This window comes from Trachymyrmex septentrionalis, unplaced genomic scaffold (genome assembly GCF_001594115.1).
Source record: "Trachymyrmex septentrionalis isolate Tsep2-gDNA-1 unplaced genomic scaffold, Tsep1.0 scaffold76, whole genome shotgun sequence".
NCBI lineage: Eukaryota > Metazoa > Arthropoda > Insecta > Hymenoptera > Formicidae > Trachymyrmex > Trachymyrmex septentrionalis.
Window position 1 is genome coordinate 256,949 of NW_017305947.1, and position 20,391 is coordinate 277,339.

Sequence of the window (20,391 nt, forward strand, 5' to 3'; positions counted from 1 at the left end):
CAAAAAACGAGCCAACGTTTTTAATTAAAATTTTGTCTGTATGGAGAATTAAAGGAGACCAAAAAATAGTTCCGGCGGGAACTAACAATAGATAGACGCGCGTTACGAAACTGAATGGTTCAAATTCCTCCATATTTGATTTCTGCATTTTTAAAGTGAATTTCCGGATAGCCGACTAAGTGGATTTACCTCTTCTGAGCGACCTTGCGACACCAAATGTCCGTCGAGCCACAGAGCGTAACGACCGATCCGATTCTCCCAGCTTTGACATATGTGATACCAACGGTGCTCGCGTATATGAACTGGCCTTCGAAATACCTCTACGCCGCCGATTTCCAGATGAATACTTCTTCCGCGCGACGATATCCAAGATCGAATCAAACGTTCCCGCTCGTTCCCTTTGACAGTGAAAGAGGATTATGTTTGTGCATCGTTCCCTCAGTTGAGGTATATACCGAGAAATATATACCATAAAGTTAGAATTTATGTAAACCGCGTATCTCTCGTCTTCCTGAACCTCCATATGTATGATTTAAAATATGATTATTTTTCCATTATGTAAACGACAGTTACATCTCTTTCTTGTTTGTGTATGCAGCACAAAATTCAAAGCATTATTGGCAATTTTGATTGATTTGTAAATTAAGAGCATTTGTCTCATAAAAAAAGAAAGGTATATATAAAATCTCTACATATAATTCATCTTTATCTTATTTATTCGAATATAATTTGTATCATTGCTTAAAGCTTTGACTACCTAGCTGATTTTAATGTCGAGCTTAATAAATCTAGTTTATTATTTTAATACTTTATTATGTTTTAATGTTTTCATATTATAATTTGGTGTACCATTTGGGATTACGTGAAATGTGCTGAATTTAATACTTTCCAACTGAGTACAATCAATTATTACGTTAAAGTTGCATTTGAAAATTAATATTAAAAATTTTAAATAATTAGAGAAAGATTGAAATTCATTTTCTGGAGAACTTTCTTTTTTTAATTGTTGTTATAGCAAATGAGCGGCATGTAGTTACACGTAATCCACACGCATAAATATCATTTATAGGCGCCATCGAGGAACCATTTGCTTTTCTTCTTACAACTTCTTTAACAAAGTTCTAGTTTTCCTAGGCGATAGGACGTCATATATAAAAGGACTAAGGTTTTAGCGAACTAATTATAATAATATAAAGTAACATATTTCATGATGGGTGCAGTAGTCCGTGAGCCCTTCGTCGTAAATATTCAAATTCTGTTTATACCGGCTTTGTCAGAGTACTTAAATTCCGCGAGATTTCGTAATTCGAACAATTAGCGTTTCGTCAACGGAACTGATAGTTCTTTTCGGTCGTTAATTCTCACACGTGAAAAGAATAACGCCTTGGGGCAAAGCATTCTACTAAACTGCAATAAGATAGTTGCACGTACGAGCGAGAAGACGAAGCGTTTTCCATAAGCGAAGATACTTTCCGCGAACTCTCGTGCAATTACTTAGCCTGAATGGATAATAGCGCTACATCATGTAAGACAACAGCTCTCGGAGAACTATTTCAGAAACTCAGAAACGTTACAACAATTTCGTCAAAAATGGGGCAGAGTGGGCGGGGAAGAACTCTAAAACGTCTCCTTATTCCTTGTTAAATATTACATTTGCTTAGATATAGTTTCACGGATACTATTATCCTCGACAGAATAGTGGAAAAGTGGATTCCTATCGTCTTTCGAGCATTTGCGAAATGTGGATTGTTCTGCATAAGATTCTCGTTACAGTAACTATCTTATTCCGTTTGCAGTATGTAAATTGCAATCTAAAAAGTAATTGTAGAATGACGAGCGTTTTCTTGAATTTGAAATTTGTCGAATTTCACACGCGATTCGTAATCGGTAGAGGCAATTTATTGCGTATAAGTATAAAAAGAAAAAAATTAATGGCACGTATGTATGTAACATCAAGTCGCGATTTCATTGAGAATACTCACTTGAGTACGAGAGGATTGAGTGGGAATACGTGAGATCGCTCGACTTCACCCAAAGGCAGAATGTAAATTCATGAATTTCCGGCACCGGCAATTCCCATCTGAGAAACTGAAAAGTGAAGATGCTTAGCCAACAACATACTGCACGTCATAATTAATTTTGTATATAGAAGATAATTCCACATATGATCAGGACTTAATTAGGTCTTTATGTTACATAAAAAAAAGTGTTACTTAAAAAAAACATGACAACTGTGTAAATTTTATATTGTGGAAAATTAATGTATACCTCGGTGAGAAATTTTTTCTTAGAATTTTTTATATAATTTTTATATTAATTTTAGAATTCTAGAAAAAGACTTAGACATTTTCAGTATTTAAAAAAAATATTTTAATTTTCAGAAGAAAATTTTTTATCATGTATATTTGAATGAACTGTTATAATTGCGATAACATAGTTTATTCATATGTGCGTTAATTCTACAAATAAAACTTGCATAGTCATTTATATATATATATATGCTACTACTATGTCTTTTTCTGTGATGATGATTCTTTGATCGTTTTCAAAGTTGAGCTTCTCTCAAGAGAAATTTTTTTTAATATCTCTACGCCAAACCTGAAGGAATTCTCTAAAAAGATATCTATTAAATTTAAATTTAAAATATCTTTCAGAGTAAACTTTATCGTAATAAAACTGGAATCTTTATAAATTTTTTTTTGTCCTACAAAGTAATCAAAGACGAATATTGAAAATCCGTAAGAAAGAATCTTACAAAGAAAAAATTTCAAGTTAGTCAAAGAATGTTTGTAGGCAAAAGAAAGCGCAAGAAATCTGGGATACATTGTACATTTAGAAATAGGTATGTAGACCACGACGGTTCTTAGAGAATGAACGATGAAAATTAGGCAATCAGCGTGAAATCCAACTTTTTTTCTTTCTACGTGTTATGGAACTGCCCTCTTGCTCACGTAATCGATAGAAATCTCGTTTCCACGCTTTGTTGGTGCATATGTATCTTTTATATCCGATATGGCGACAATATGGCGATTTATCATTATTTGTTCTCACTGTTTTACTAGCTTTTCTTTCCCGATATATCTAGATGCAGGGTATTATGGAGTGTGTTTTGCTCCACAATCTCTGTAGCCAATTTGACTAACCGCTTACTCGAATATTTCAACGGAATCACAAGAATTCTTGCAGGGCTACTCAGTAATATATACTCGTACAAATGGTAAAAGTTTTTATGTTTCTAATTGCAAACTTGAATAATTGAATAATTTATTATTATCTAGAATAAATGATTCTGACATTTAAAATTGGGCGTCTATTTATGGATTATGTTTATATTCTGAATTTTTAATAGATTTTACCAATGTAAAATTACATAAATCATTGCGTAAACATAACTTTATATCATGATCTTCGCGTGCTATGGCATCTGAAATTTTCACTCTTTTTTATTTCTCTACTTTCTCCATACTAAATGCATTTAATTACTAAATAATTTATTATATTCTTGACCTATATCGAATTAAACACAACGCGTTGCGATATAGCCTAATCACATAATTTTTCAAATCTGTTCACGATTATAATCATGAGTTATCTAAATTATTTCTTATGAATGAGAAATAATATGAAAATTAGGTATTTCGTCCTCAACTGCATCTAATTAGCTGGTCTGATGAATCAAAGAATTTTTATTGGGTAAAGAAATTTATGGAGATTCTTCAAAGATAAACAGAAAGAATTTTGGAGGAGTATTTAAAAATGTAGCCAGATACAGATCTGAAAATAATTTTGTTGGTGCATCTAAATGATTACATAAAAATTTCAAGTATGATAAACAATGCTGCAAAAAGTTTTGACATTTTAGCAATTAACTTGAACGTTCTACATAATTATCAGAAACATGACTGATTACTTTCAGATTTGTAACATTAAACTAAAATAATAATAATTCTCCAAAATTAAATTGGATCGTCGATTTTATGCTACCAGCATCTTAAAACCTGTAAAGAACTTATTGCGAAAACTATTACCTCAGCCAAGATTCGGACCTTCCATATTCCGCGTCTTACCAATTCGATTACCAAGACATGCGACAATATTATCGTAATAATAAAATTACGTTCAGATTTATAGTTAGTTAAATTTTTACACACTTTGACGATATCGTCCTTTTCGATATTTTCGACGAATCTCTATAAATTCCTTCAAGTAATAAACATTTTTTTATTCCTGTTAAACTAGCTGAAGTTAAACTTAGATGAAGTTAAAAACGAAATATACCTACTTAATCTTCCTATTAATTCGCATGGTGTGAGAAATAATAATTTGCTAAGGATTAAACGAGATTGTCTCGTGCTTTTAATGTAAGTCAAACAGAAGGGGCTGAAAATCCGGCTTTCCTTATGAATTATACGCGATTCTCACCTGAATGTAGCCCTTTTGCGTTAATTGTACGCTGTGCATCGGCGTACCGCCGAGATTTCTCTCGGCGCCGACAAGTTCGGTCGATGTTTTCGAAACCGCCACAACGAGTAAGCTCAGAAGAATCAAGGACATGGAAGGGAGACTCCCGAAGTTCGTCACGAATTTCTTCATTTTTATCTGATCATCGTCCTCGTTGCATCTAGTTGCTATTTCTCCAATTGCTTCGCAGCGAAAGTTCGCTGTTTGCTTCTTACGGCTGTTGCTTCTTCTCCTTCTTCGTATCTTTACTCTAAAGAGAGAGAGAGAGAGAGAGAGAGAGAGAGAGAGATTCCTCTTTCTCTCTCTTTTCGTTTCCTTGGCCCACTCTGGCCTTTTCTCCCTTTAATCTTATCCCGCGACTATCTGATCGCGATCACGAAAAGAGAATTGTCTCCCAACGTTGTCCTCTCGACTCTTCTTGCCAATCTTGCCTGTCGGTATCCCTTTTTCAGCCGCTGAAGAGGGAACATGCGACGCTGCAATTTCCCTCGTCCTCTCGTCTACCGTCTTTCTGTTCAAACCGTAGAAAACTACCTAGCATCTCCGCCCCGTTCGTCGATCTTTCTTCACAGCTTGCCCTTGTCGATTTTTTACAATTGGTCCCTCTGCTTCGCAAACTCTTTTTCGTGACCTTTTTCGCAACCTTTCGTGACCTTATCTCACTTGTCACTCGCCAAGTGACACTTTTCTCGATCAGAACAACGACACGCGGATTTTCTGTCCCTCAATACAGACTTCGTCTCTGGATTTTTCTTTTTGTTTGCGCTTGACGACACGAGCAAGAAACTAAACTCGTTGTCGTGTATACTTTCTTCTTAGTACACTCGACCCGATTGTCGAGAAACCAAAAGAGATCTCATTGCCTATATCCTCTTTGCTCGATGTGCGACACCTTTGGCTAAAAGCACAAGACTCATGGTCTTCTTTTCTTTCACACGGTCTCGACAGATATCTCTCGGTCCTTACTTGATGATCTTTATAATTAAAAGTCTAGTGAAAAAGACTCTGCAGCAGCCGTAGACTTTTTCTTGTACATCTTCTCACCCTCTTTGTAGACGTATAAAAGGAGTGGAAGAATATTTGTCGTTTTTTCTTTTCTTTTATTCGATGTATGATTAACGCCTGGCCAACAAGTTGTTATTTTCCTTTCATCTTGTTGCCGAGCTGTTTCTCGTTTGCCAAAAAGAAGGGTCGCACGTGAGTCTCGCCTCAAAACTAAATAATCTCCTTTGGAGAGAAAAATGTAGTTCTTTTAGAGTCTTTCTCTCCTTTCTTTTCAACTTTCCTGTGTTTTTTTTTTGTAGATTTTTAGATACAATCGTTCCTTGGAAAACCACTCCCCATTAATTAAATTCTCAATTCAATTCTCTCCTATGTCCGATAGACTTCTATTTCTTCCAGGCGATTCACCCGGCGAGTGAGGCGGCTAGCTGAACTCGCGGCGACGGTAAACAACGACTAAAGCGAAATCGATGTGAATCGGCCGAGTGCTAGCGCGCGAGTAAGAATCGGTAAGAGGGAGGGACTTTTCGTGGCGGCCGCAGGTTAAAGCAGTCCATTTTCGTCATTGGGCTCGACATGTAATTTTCATCTCGATACGAATGAGAATAGACTACGGAGCTGGAGATTGCCTACAGTTCCTACGGATCGAACGCCCATATCAGAATGTCCGTATTGGAATGCGTGCCCGATCGTTTCTTCTTTGCCTGATGTATATCTGTATATCAGACCTATTCACACTTATTTCCCATTGTATTTACCACCGCGTTTGTCACGATCGATTTCTGATACAGGCAGCATAACGAAAACAAAGAAAAATTGCCGACAATTGCAGATATATATAATGAAGAAATATGAAGAAATGTAGATATGAAGAAATATATTTACAATGGATGCTTTTTGTTTGCGAAATAGAGGTAAAATAATATCTTGGCTAAAAGTATTAAGCGTTTATATCTTTTTCGATTATGTGGAATTTACTTGTATTCTTCCCTATTCATTACCGACATTATAAAATTTAAAGAGTTCTTGAAACGAAGGATAATTTAGCAAAATACGCATAAATCAATTTTTCAGATAAAATAATAGTTAATAATACTTTTGACTGTGATATACCAATATTTTCGTAGACTGTGGTATAAATATCTATAAATTTGTTGTGTTAGAGAATTTTATGGCTACCGCGCGTCACGATCGATTTCTAATACAAGCGGGATAACGAAAATAAAGAAAAATTGTCCAACAATTGCAAATAATGAAGAAATATAAAGAAATGCGGATATGAAGACGTATACTTACGATTACGTCATGTTTTTTACTTCTAAAATGGAAAGGTTTTATGTGGAATAATGTGTTTTTTCCGGTGTTTTCAACAACAATTTAATACAATCGTAAGAATAGTATAAACGCGGTCATGTTCAAAAATTTATAAATTACGTTTCGCCACGCTAACTCCGACATAATATGCAAGAGAAACAGGTTCATTTTATTAACCGTTTTAGAACGGTTGCCTTATGCGGGATCGCTAATCATAAATATGTTCCCTATGTGTCACGTAGTCTGCTACATATGCATTCTCCAATTTTTTTGAACAATTTAATACAACATAATAGCGATGTAAATCGCGGTTGTGTTAGAAAATGTAGTTCACCGAGAAAAACATTTGATTGAAAATATACGAACCAGATTATATTAAACAAAATTCCGGTCACGTAATTGGACATCTGATTATCTCGACTAGAATTCTGATTGATATGATCAGAATCTACTGGTTCGTTTATTTTCAATCAGAATTTTTTCGCAATGTAACTACTGTATTTGTCATGATCGATTTTCGATATAAACGAGATAACGAAAACAAAGAAAAATTGTCGGTCTGACAATTGCACATAATGAAGAAATATGAAGAAGTGCGGATATGAGGAAATATATTTACAATTATGTAAATTCTTTTTACTTTCGAAATAAAGATTTTGAGATATTTTTACACTCTGCGGTTTTTTTCAACAATTTAATACACTGGCAAGATGAATAAATTGCGGTCGCGTTAAAGAATTTATTGACTACGTTTCGTCACGCCAATTTGATTGTAATATGCGAGAGAAACAGCTTCATTTTATTAACCGTTTTAAAACCTTATGCGGGATCGCTAATCGTATATTCTGTATGTGTCATGCAGTCTGTGTGATCGATATGGGAAAGTGAATCTTTCGTGGAAAGTTGGCGAGACAAGCAGCGCGAAACAAACGGGATGATACGGCGAATAACTTAGGCATTCCATGTTGCAAGCGGGAGCGGAATTACAAACGCTTTATTGCGCGTATAAATATTTCGAAGCGTATCGAGCATTTCGGAGCTAAACAGAAAGATTCAAGGCTCTGCATCGTCGATTTTGCATTTAAAAATATTGTATATTTTACTCGAAAAGATAAAAGCATGTATAACGAATTTTGTTATCATTCTTTTCATTTAAATTTATAATATTTGTGTTAAAACTAGTTTACTCAGTCTTTGTTGAATTTTTTAAATATCCGGGTGTTATTTTAGCATAACGTGATTGTAATATTTTATTATTCTATGTTAAATTGTTATTCAATATATTTCTTAGTGTTGGAATAACATAATTTCTGAATAAGATCAAATAATATAAAAATAATGTATTTTAAAACGTAAATATTAAGATAAATGAATAAAATGTGTTAATTTAACACATAAATGTTAATTTTAATGAAGAGATATTATTTTCCCTACAAATTGTGTCAGTGTTACGTTTTTATGTTAATTTTTTACATAATATTTATGCTACTTTCTAATATATTCATTCTACGTCTAACATGAAAATTTAAGTGGGCTGTTTGGGACATTTGAAATGTTTTAACATAAATTGTTTAATGTTCAAGTTAAAACCGTCATACATCAAAATTCGTACGTGTGAAGATAACACATATATGGATAGTGTGCGTTAAAACGATCATAAAAACCGTGTTGGAAATTCGCGGTGGAAAGCGCGAACGTTAACAACGCCGAGTCTTAAAATCAGTTGCGAAAGCGACAGTCGGAAGACGCTTGTACATGGACAAGACTATCTCGACAAGATAACAATCCCGAACAATCTCGTTGAAGAATTTGTTTGCAAATGTTATAATACCTAAACGAGAATCGGCAATTAATTATAAGGAAAGTCTCGCAACTCCACGCAATTAGTACGTGCTTGCCGTGGTTACCACAATTACCATATCGCCCTTTAATCGACAGAGTCCGACATTTGTTACGCCATACGTCAATTAGGTTCATTGCTAGTCTTGATCGGCGTGAAAAATAACCGCGATTCCTCGGCCTTCGAATTACTGGCGCGTGACCCAAATTATACTTTCTGACAAGTACCTTTCTGATTGCAGACGGCCAAGAACTCGACGTCCGGCAGCGGATACTATGTGGGCGGAAGCAGCACCCTGCCTCGCGGTGGCCCTCTTCTAAGGGCGTACAGCCCGGCGGCGTCGAGCGTCGGTCCAAGCGCGACCCCGACGCAGCCCAAGACTCTCACCACACCAGGTATACGAATGTCCGCATTTTCGATTTTCTTTTTCTCGTTTCCACGTGCGTGTCATCGTGCACGCGCGTTGTGTATAAACACGAGTTTTGCTCTCGAGACCCTATCGACACGATTCATCAAACGAGCGGCCCAACAAAGCTCGAAATATCATATTTTTGCTAAATTCCTGACACTACTGTGCCGTTTATACAACACGTGACATTTATTGTCGATTGTAAACCAGAAAATTCCTCGCGTCAAATTTGAAGTGAGCACTTGAAAATTTATAACTTAATTGGAATAATGTTTAATTACTTTACAGCTTTACTCTAAACAGATTATAATTAACTGTTGCAATTAATGATTGTATACGGAATTAGACAGAAATTAATTTAATTTGTAGAATATATATTCCCCTTTGAATTATATATTCGCGATGGAGCTGTTAGTAATGAGCAAGATGTTGCACGTATTTTTGAAGAGATTACAGAGCGACAACTTTGGGCCGCTCTCAATGGGAATTTACCGCTTCATGCGCCTGTGCATTTCCTTCACGCCTGCACCGATGTTCTCTGTCGTAGTACACTATTCCTTCTCATGAGATCTATGCAAACATATTATACCACGCCCCGCGTAATTTCGCATTCCCTCAAATACTCTATCTAAGGTGACCAGAAGTCTTCTGCAAACAACATTACGAATCTAGAATCCCAAAATTTTCTCTGATTTTGAGAAATCGATGAGACGCAAGCGTAATATGTATTGTGCCCTACTTTGAAAATTGTAAAATAAAAAGATTTTGCAAAATTCATGAAAAATTCAGCTAATTGGAGTAAGAATTCGAATTCGACTTCTTTAAAAGGATTTTTCTTCACTGAGAAGGAATTACAAGGATTGAAAAGCTAGATATCAGTAAATGTTTTTTTTTCTTCTTATTATTTGATAAAGTTACATTTTATTCGAGTACAAGACAGATTTTATATGGACATTGTAAAATTCTGGTCGCCTTTGCAACAACGCTTAAATTGTTCGTCGATGATTCCAATATCTGTACGCGATATATAAAGAAATATGAATCTTTTATCGTTTTGCTGAAAATTGGTCGAAGCAACTGTTCAATCGATTGAGTGACTGCAATTAGTTCATGCAATTTACAGTATAATCATATAATTATATATATATAAGTAACAGAAAACTAAGATATTGGTGAGGATTATATTATATATTCACTCGGCTTTATAATCTGGAATAACTTTTACATTTTAATACAACCAATAGTTAAGTTAACTAGTTATCATTTCTTTAAATTAAATTACATACATTGTCAATAATATTATAGATACAGTTATATTTATTTGAATTTATATAACAATTGCTCTTCAATTTTTTGCCTTTGAAAACTGTAATGTATGTAAATGACAGTAAATGTTATTCCAGGTGAAATCAAAATTCACTTGCTATATTACAAGCTCTGGTATTTCAAATTGTATTTCAAGATTGTTATCTTCGCGATTTAATTGGCTGACAAAGAAAGATTGATGAGAACGAGAAAACGATTAACGATTGTTCACAATTTAGCGGACTTTTCTCTTGAAATCTTCCTGAAACTCGACCAATTTTTTCAAACGCGTACCTCGTGCTTTGAGCTTAAGCGCATATATCCGCACACATACTCGCAATCGCACTCTTCATTCTTCATACTTCCGATCGACGGTTGCAAGGTCGTTTCGATTCTTAATCGTACAACGGAGATCGTTACGACCGTCGGCGTTTGGCCGAGCGCTATTCGAGAACTACTCAAAAACACTTAACAGGCTACCTGCTAGTCCAAGGGGAAAGGATGGCCTCATTTCTGGCTGCCACGAGCGTTCTCCTTGTTGTCGAGAGAAACGTTTTACACGGAGATACCGAGAGAAACGAATTTAGGACGCGTGAATAGCCCAATCGTTGCGCCCAGACGCAGATCGATCGTGATTAATCATCAACTATGACGAGGCAGATCTATTTTGTATAGTAAAACACGCGAACGTCTGCTAAATGCTGTCAGCCAAGAAAAAAAAGGTTAAACGGAAGCATTTTCTAAAGAAGACATTTCTCTTGACGCTACGATTATCGTGACGTGGTCGAGAAGTGCATGTAAAAGTCGACAAGCTGTGTTACGTCAAAATTTCGACGACGTTCGTAATCGCGCGATTATATTTAAACTCGTAGTGCAAACCTGCGTGACGATCGTCGAAACATTTCTAACAAGGAAGCTTCGCGAGGTATCAAATTCTAATTTTAATGAGACTTTGTGCACGTAGGTTACATAAATAAATAAATTTAGAAAATACCAGAAGCTAATGATATTAGGAAGATTAAGGAAATCACCTCTTATATATTCCGCTATATAACTTTTTTTGTTACATCTTATAAACATTTTTTGATACCTTGAACACTTTTTGAGATAGAATAAAAAGAAGTTAGAATCCGCTTCATGTATAAGAGATGATTTCATTTCTTAAAAGTATTTATTAGCCGCGATTGATATTTTCATCTATTCGCGATTGAATATTCATCTATTTATGTAACCTATATATGTATACAAAATTTCATTAAAATCAAAATTTGACATTTTGTGAGGTCCCCTTGTAAGAAACGTAAACTATACAAATTCTACCATCGCGCTTTTTCACTCGAAAGCTTTCCAGTCTCCCTTGTCACAAATCGCGCGCAATCGCTACTTAGGAATGTTATCGCGGCCCTACTCGAGTCGGTTGTATTCACGTTTCGGAAGTATCGAACGTCTGTGTAGACACGCTATGTGAATTTCAATTGGATGTGGCACACGAAATCCGCGGTGAGAAAAATGGTCCGACTGCCGCGCGGATCACGGTACTCCGGTCTTGTTCACTTCTGCATGTGCACTGAACGTCGAACGGCTTAGCGGAGGGTGGCGGTGAAACAGGAGATACGTACATCGGAGCACCTGGGTACATTGGTTTTTGTTTGGTTTTTTGGATGGTTGGATAGGAGGTGTTGGCGGGGTGCCGCCGGCCAAGCCGCTTCGCAGCTACCAGTGTGGTAAGAGTCCCCTTGGAAGCCTCGGGGGCTCGGCGCGCTTCTCTAGAGACAGCTCGGTCTCCCTCTATAGTATACCAGGTCAGTAGTATCCTTAAACATTCGTCAGACACAGCTCGATCCTTCCGCGACGGGCCGCGATCGCGGGACGATCGCCAATAACACGCTTTACGGATGTCTCGGACTGATCCTTGATGTCTGAAGCTCACGTGCCAAGCTATAACACCTTCTTTGAGCTACACTGCAACAAAAGCGACTGTAAATGTATGTGTGTTTTAACAAAAGTAAAATGTCCGTTGAATGAATTATGTATACGACGAAATACATATATATACGATACAAGAAATATTTCTACTTAAAATCGTCCATGAAGTATTGTATATTACCAAGTAGACTGCTGATTACTAATATTACTAATAACCAGGATTGAGAAAGTTACTTCGTAAAAGTAACGAGTTACAATATTATAGTTTTTTTCTCTTAAAAAATTCTTATTAACTAATTACTTGTTATATTTGTAAATTGTAATTACTTAAAAAGTAATAAATTATTTCTTTTCATTTAGTTTTTTGTTAGGTCAGGTTATATTTTCATCTTAAATACAAGAATCTTATACATTTCTAATATTATTGAATTATTTCACTTATATTTACTTACATAATATATTAGACATAATAAAATAATATATACATTTGGAATCAAAGTAAATTATAAATTGAAGTATTAATTATTATAAATTATAGAATTAATATTAAATTGTCTTCACTAGAAGGCTCTTAATTTAATTCTTAATATAAATATTTACAGATTATTTTTTATCAAGGACAAAAATGTATTTTAATCATAAAGAATTATTATTGACTAAGCATTTTATTTTAGACATTTGTTTGAGGAATAAGTTTTATATAAAGTAACTATTTATATTTAATATTAAGTATTAAATTAGTTACTAGTTAAAATGTATATAAGTTAAGTTACAGTTATAGATGGAGAGAAAGAAACGAAATTGAGTTATAGCTACTGAAAAAAAGTAATTCTAATTGTAATTTTGTTACAAGTAACGAGTTACTTCTCAATTCTATTAACAGTGTTCTAGTAAATACATAACTTACAGCTCAAATCACATGCTTACAACTAAATTACTAAAAAGGCACAATTAAAAAAGTGCTAAATATAGTTGAGGCTAGATCTTAGTATTTAATAATATTTTATATATAAGTCTTAAATTAATACATTTTCTAGTTATTCATATATGAATTGCGCGCCAATTATTTAAGATGTCAGACTTAAAAACAATTATAAATAGAAGTTAAAATAATATAATAATGAAATTGACCGTCAATTTGATAAGGATATTAATAAATATTTTAAAACACTGCAAAAAATCTTTTTTTTATATATACTCGTAAATATAAATTGTATAAAACATTTTTAGCAATTCATACCGCTCACTTTTTATACGGTTTCCAATTAACAATTTTTATGTCATTTATTCTGATACAAAGAGAGATACCGTAAGCCTTGTAAATTTTGTACGGCACAATCGGTTGCGTATATGAAATGAAATATGTAGAATTCAATTATAATGCAGAAGCTGCCCGCGAAAAATAATAACGTTATTTATCGTTGTTTCTACAGCGGTGATAATCCAAGCGGTAGATAAATCTCGGCAGACTTGATATACATAAGTCCTTTTAAGATCGCAAGCTAATCTTCGTCTGTCCGAAATTAATAAACGTGTACATCGTGAACAAGAAATCTTTTTATATTTTTTACGGAAGAAAGCCGTTGGGCGAAGCATAATGGTACAAACTATGAGCAAAGGACTAATAAATTTCAAGTGTAACAGATGTGACAAAAAATGTAGCAAATGTGGCGTATTTTTAATAAGGAGAAACTGAACCATAGAAATGGTTGGTTGTTTGGAACGCAGAAAAATTATGAAATTGGCAGTAGCGATTAACCAAATCGAGTCGAGTCAAGTTTTAATTAAACGACCTCGAGACCGTGGAAATAGTGTTGGGAATAAATATGAATGGAATCGAAATGTTTTGAATTTGCGTGAAATTTATGCCGTTGACATGTCGCGCGAGGAAGGAAAACTAAAACTTTCTTAAATATTGTAAAACTACCTCGAAAATTGATTTGAAAAAGTTAAAATTTTATATAATGAATTATTCACTTTTATTCGCCTTTTATTTTTTGTCAATCATAATTTGTAAAAATATTTAGCGTCTAATAATTTAATTTCTTTATTTTATTTAATGTACGATGACCAAATCTTGAAGTGTTTTAATTTAATGCAAATATAAACGCAAAAGGAAATTACATTATCATAATATTAAACCATATTATCGTTAGTAATTTTGTTCGTAATTAAATTAATTAATGGTTATATAATATATAACATAAGATACGTAGAAAGTGCAGAGCCATTACAAAATTACGCGATTTTACGTATTGTAGAGCCATTACAAAATTACGTGATTTTACATATTCCCAACACTAAAGCTAAATCCCTCATGAACATCTAGAAACATCCTACGTATGTCATTTCCCTTGTACAACGCTGTGTGATATCATCATGTCCGAAAAGCAGCATCTCTTTCATCTCATTTTTCATCCGCTCCCTCTGTCACTCGAGAACTGTAGCTGTATGCCCTCCCGTAAGAAGCACGATCGTGAAAGATCTTTTTTCTTATCCTCTCCACATCATAATGACTGATATAAATGACGTTCCCTCGTCGAGATACAGTTTCCTGATTGTAATTTCATTTGCACATTTCGCGCACCATGAAACTCATACTCGACGGAGGTATCGAGCCACAAATAGATGATAACAATCATAAAAAAAATTCTCTTGAAAAACACAAGGAACATTGTAGAACAAGTAGAACAAGCGTATGAATTCTTTATCATCGAGTTTTAATCAAATAACTGCTGATTTTGTTTTGTTTACCAATCATTTGTTGACTGTAGTCGTTTATTAAGACATATGTTTGGTTTTTTGATTGATTATTGTTTAAGAAATAATATTTTACTTTTGATATCTTTCCCACTTGTTTAACTCTGGAATGCTATCGTATGTAAATTTTATGTATAAGTGAACAAAGTCATTGAACGTTAAGTTACGCCTTCGGTGGTCATGAATAGTCTTAGAAAATCAGAGATTTATCATGGAAGGATATGATCTAATTGGCTATCACATATTGAGATAAAAAATTGTGATCGCGACTAATTGACTAATCTATATTCGATTTAAAGATTTTGATGTTCGAAAAATTTAGTCATGAGGAGGTTCAATCTGTCAAGCGGGGATATGCTTTTAAAAATTCAGTTTGTTTTTCTAACAAAGAGCGCGATAAGTTAAAGTAATAGATTTAAATTTTTAAGCAATTTTGTGTTATTATATAATTAATTTATTGATGTGTTGAGAAGACGTTGGATTTATACTTCATATCATTTCAAGATTGAATTTAATAGTATATTTATTCTTCCTTTCCCTTTAAGTTAATAATTAAATTATTTGTGTTTGTATATAAAGGTCTAAATATTTTGTCAAAAGTGAAATGAAATATATGAAAATCTTATGTTACATTAATTCAAAACAGTATAGTTCCTTGCATATAAAATTTACGTATCAAGAGCAATCTGTATCATTCAATATTGATAGCGTTCTAAGGTTAATTGTTATTGTTCAATTTCTAATGACATCACGTGAATATCATTAGAATGTCCACTTCTATCAGTGTAGATTAATTTTAATCTCGGTTTAATTTATTTTTTATCTTTTTTTACTTCTGAGAATTAGAAAAGGATAAAAAATAAATTAAATAGACCGAGATTAAAACTAAATTTACATTGACAGAAACGAACATAAATCTCTCTGTTTACATAATAACGGATTATTATTCTCCAAGCAGTCCAATGCAAAAATGCAACGCAGTTGCAAAAAGAAAACGTTGATGGTGCTCTCCACGTTGGTCTTCACTAATACATGAATCACTAAATCTCTGCAGATCGGCTACATGGGGAAAGCGGATACATGAGCAGCCCCGAGCGCGGCGGCGGCGTTGGTTCCGGAAGCGGAAGATATCCACCCGGACCTTACAGCGCCGGCAGCAGCTACGAAGATCCGTATTATTCGCAATACTCGGGGACTGTTACGCCTGTCATCGACGAAGAAGCCAGGTAATCAGAATCTCGCGCAGTAAAAGCGACTCGCATTTGTAATGTCGAAAAGGCACAGTGTGATATGACTTCCTTATAGAAATTGAACACTGAAAGGTAACGATTAATTACTTACATTGAGAATTAAAAATATCGTTGCACTGAGAAAAATTTGTGATTAAAATGAACGAACTAACATATTTTGACTACATCAATCAGAATTCTGATCATTATAATTCTGGTTATCTAGACTAGAATTCTAATGGATTTAATCAGAAAAAACTCTAATTTGTCCATTTTCCACCATTCCAATTAATGTAACTTGATTCTTTGTGTGTGTTGAGTGCATTTAAATATTTGAAATAAGTAATTAATCACTGTCTTTTAGTATTAAATTGGTCAGTATTAAATTTCTGTAACGGCTATAATTAACGAAATTTTTTATGTCTCGGAACAAAGAGATGAGATCCCAAACTTCCACGATTTCTTTACCTGCAAATTTCTCTGACAATTAGTCCTCATTCATTAAAATTACATCGGGAATTCCTAACAGATGAACGATTTAAAAACTTAAAGATCTTCGATAATTAAATTCTAAAAATGCAAATGATAGAAAAATTTCACTTTTTATTTAATTATACACTGACTGGAAATCAAATTCGATAAAATTGTGATACACTTAAATTTTTATGCTGCGCTGTTGATTGAACTTTTAAAATTAAATTAATTTGAAAAAAATAAACGGATGAATTTATTATCGAAAGGACAATGTAAAAAATCTGGTTTATATTACTGTACATATAAAGTTTAATAGGAGAAGAGTAACTATTTGAATGCGACGATATATAGAACGTAAACTACTTCATTACATGGAAATTCATTTCATTCATTTTATGTATTAGCGTCAATATTTCATTTTACGCAGAATAGATATACATTTATTTTCTCTCTGCTGAAATACCCCAGAACTGATTGAATTTATTAAATAACCGGTTATATAATGTTATTGCGCCGCACGATGGTCCAATGCCGACAATGTATTTTTTGCCTCGACAAAAAATTATTGACTGGGCATAAATGCACGAACTAATTTGTTACATATAGCTTCTTTAATAAGAGATCCAGCACATCTATCCGTGTAAATACAGCGACTCTGTACAATCCGTTTGAATAAAACTCCACTTATCCGGAAACCCCGATCCGGCCCGTCTTTCTAGTTCGCAACCTGTTTCCTAGGAAAATGTTGTTTCCGGTCTCACCCATCCCGAATGACTGAAACCCACCCTCTAGTCCCCACTGACGCTGGTCTTCGCACTGTGACCTCCTCCACACGGATGTCTGATAGCGCGGATGTGTATGTCTGTTGTGGGTGGTGCAGCGATACGGAGCTGTTGGAGGAATCGTACAGCCTTTACGGCGTGAAACCACCGGGGCGTCCGCCGTCTGGTCCCCCGCGATCCCCGTTTCCTCCGGGGGCGCCGCCACCCTTGCCCGGCGGACAGGGCTACGACGCTACTCGGTACTGCACCCCACGTCACGCACACTCTGTCGCTTGCGTGTTTGTCTTGCGTAGAGGCCTGCCTGCGCAGAATAAAAAGGAAATGAAAATAAAGAGAGAAAGAGAGAGAGAGAGAGAGAGAGAGAGAGAGAAATGAGAGAAAAGAGAGAGGGAGCAGGAGAAAGAATTGAAACCATCCGAGAATCGTGCCACGACCGGCTTTGGCTGACTAGTTAGCTAGCTAGCTGGCTGGCTGTTTGCGAATGAATACGAGTTGCATGAGCATCGTTTCGAGCGAACTACCTCCTGAAAGTGGAATGCTGGTGAATCCAAGACTCTTATTGGCAAAAATCTTTCTTGATCTCGCAAATGAACTTATGCAATTTTTACAAACATAGCTAGAAACTTTTCAAGCAATTGTGTTAGTTGGTTCAAAAAGAAAATTCAATGATTCTTCAGCTCTATTTGTTCAGTATCTGGATTTATCAATGGAAAAAAAACAAGGATGGATATATTCGATATTGTCGTTCTATTGTTATTAAAACATAACAAAAGGTTCTCAAAATTTTTATCACAGCGGATCAATCAAGTCTAACAATTTTTTAGTATCGTGACTTGATAGAATGTAAAATGATGTTGTATATAAAATAATTTTTTTATAAATCTTTTAATATTAATGAATTTTCTTCATATGAGAAATTTGCAAAATTTGTGTCGATAGTTAAAGATTTGTCATAAAAGGGTAATGTCTTTTTTTTTTTAATTTTACTCATTTATAAATATAGTATTATTATTAATTATATTCTTTTTTAGATGACATAATCCAGCTGATAATACATGCATTTATATTTTAATTATGTTTTATTTTCATTTACAGTTTATTAATATTTATATATTAATATTTATATTGCGTTTATATTTATATCAAATATTTTGTTTAAAGAAATGTCCATCAATCAATAAAATATTTTCACGTAACTCATTTCGCGGAAAAATGAAATATTTCCAGCCATTAAATTACTATTCAAAGTTTTGCTATTAAACTGCAATATTGACCGCTCCATGATCCATTGCTACATTTATAGGGAACAGTAGCGTCATGTAAATTAATTATTCGTTTTTATTCTTTATGTGTTCCCTTTCTTTTATATTCTTCATACGTTCTCACCTTTTGCCTAACGAAAAACATTCATAAATTTTACGCTTACATATTTCGCGGATTTTATGGTTTTGCGTTTATCAAATCGAGCTGTTTCGATATGGAAACTTTTCAATCTCGTCTACAGAACTATAGGAAAATTTGCTATTCTAGAATTAACTCGATCGTTACACAAATATAACATCCGCATTCGTGAAATGTCAGCTTGTCCGATCGGATCTGAACGCTAACGATTTCTATCTGTAAAACTTTCATTGTTTTTTTTTTTTTACCAAGTTGAGTAATTTATAGGAATTTCATTACGATTTCTCTCGAACGAGAAGTACGTGTTCCCGCTTTGCGTGGAGAAGGAAATAGTAGTGTTCCCTTTTGAACACTACTATTTCCTTCTCCACGCAAAGCGGGAACTCTGTCCATAACGAATTGTCTGCAAGTGCATGTTGTAAAGTAGGATATCTTAATTTAGTGATCATGAAAGAGAGAGAAAGAAAGAGTTGCCACTACCAATTTCATTAAGTTATCTCTTGAGGCAAAGGTAGATCGATCAGTGGCACGATTCTAATGAATATGTACTTGAAAAGCGGAAGCGACTATTGAATTCACTATCACTACTTTTATCGTATAAATCACATTTTTATAATAGGCCAAATATTTGTATAAATTATGATATATTGAATAGAATTTTTAAATTAATTCATTATATAATTGGTGTAAACACTTTATTTTGTTTAAGTTGATAATTAAATATTAAAAATTTATATTACTGTGCACAAAAAGGTTTCAATCTTATTACATTTAACATGCGATTATGATTCTTCTACGATTAAAAAAAAATAACTTTACAAATTTATATCTTTCCACTTCTCAAATATACATGGAGATATCGTTTGTATAATACTGATATTTTCGTAAACCACTAAAATCGCTAAATTAGGTCTTAAATAATATGTTTTTTGTAAAGATTAATTGTAGCAATAATATTGGAAGAAAAACAAAATAGCTTTTTCCGTCTATTGTAGAATTCAGAATAGACTTTATATGGTATTACACAAACGACAAATAGTATCCTATGTAGTATGTCACGGATAATATGGGAATATAAATTAACTCTCTGACGACTCTTCAATTAATTTTTTTAAATTGAGTTTTATTTTAATTAGAACGTTATTTAATATTTACAATTACTAATTTAATTTGAATTTTACATGAAAATATAAGTCAATATAAGTAACGCAAATAAAATAATTTTTCAATTAATCTTTATATAACTCTTTTAATTAAAATTTTACTTTATAACTAATTACAAAAGAAACTAATAATAAAATGATTGTTAATGCATGCTACATACTGTACATGTCAGTTTATGATGCCCATATTTTTCAGAACGTTCTACATTTGCAAAATAATTACGCTCTCTATTACTCAAAAAAGTAAGATGTATGTATGTGTGCGTGTGTACTATATATGTAAATAATTAATGTGCCTCAAAGAATACACACATATATATATGTA

General features: G+C 33.9%; 1 protein-coding gene across 12 annotated transcripts in view; it reads left to right on the forward strand.

Annotated features, from left to right (window-relative positions):
• Positions 1–20,391, forward strand: part of LOC108754112 (coiled-coil domain-containing protein AGAP005037) — a 105,344-nt gene that overhangs the window by 50,593 nt on the left and 34,360 nt on the right. For 9 of the 12 annotated variants that reach the window (XM_018496176.1, XM_018496181.1, XM_018496174.1 and 6 more), the window contains exons 4-7: positions 8,859–9,012; positions 12,005–12,133; positions 16,072–16,243; positions 17,601–17,741. In XM_018496176.1, the coding sequence (XP_018351678.1) occupies positions 8,859–9,012; positions 12,005–12,133; positions 16,072–16,243; positions 17,601–17,741 (596 nt within the window). The remainder of the gene's footprint in view (positions 1–8,858; positions 9,013–12,004; positions 12,134–16,071; positions 16,244–17,600; positions 17,742–20,391) is intronic. The other 3 variants (XM_018496173.1, XM_018496180.1, XM_018496179.1) reach the window with 3 other exon arrangements.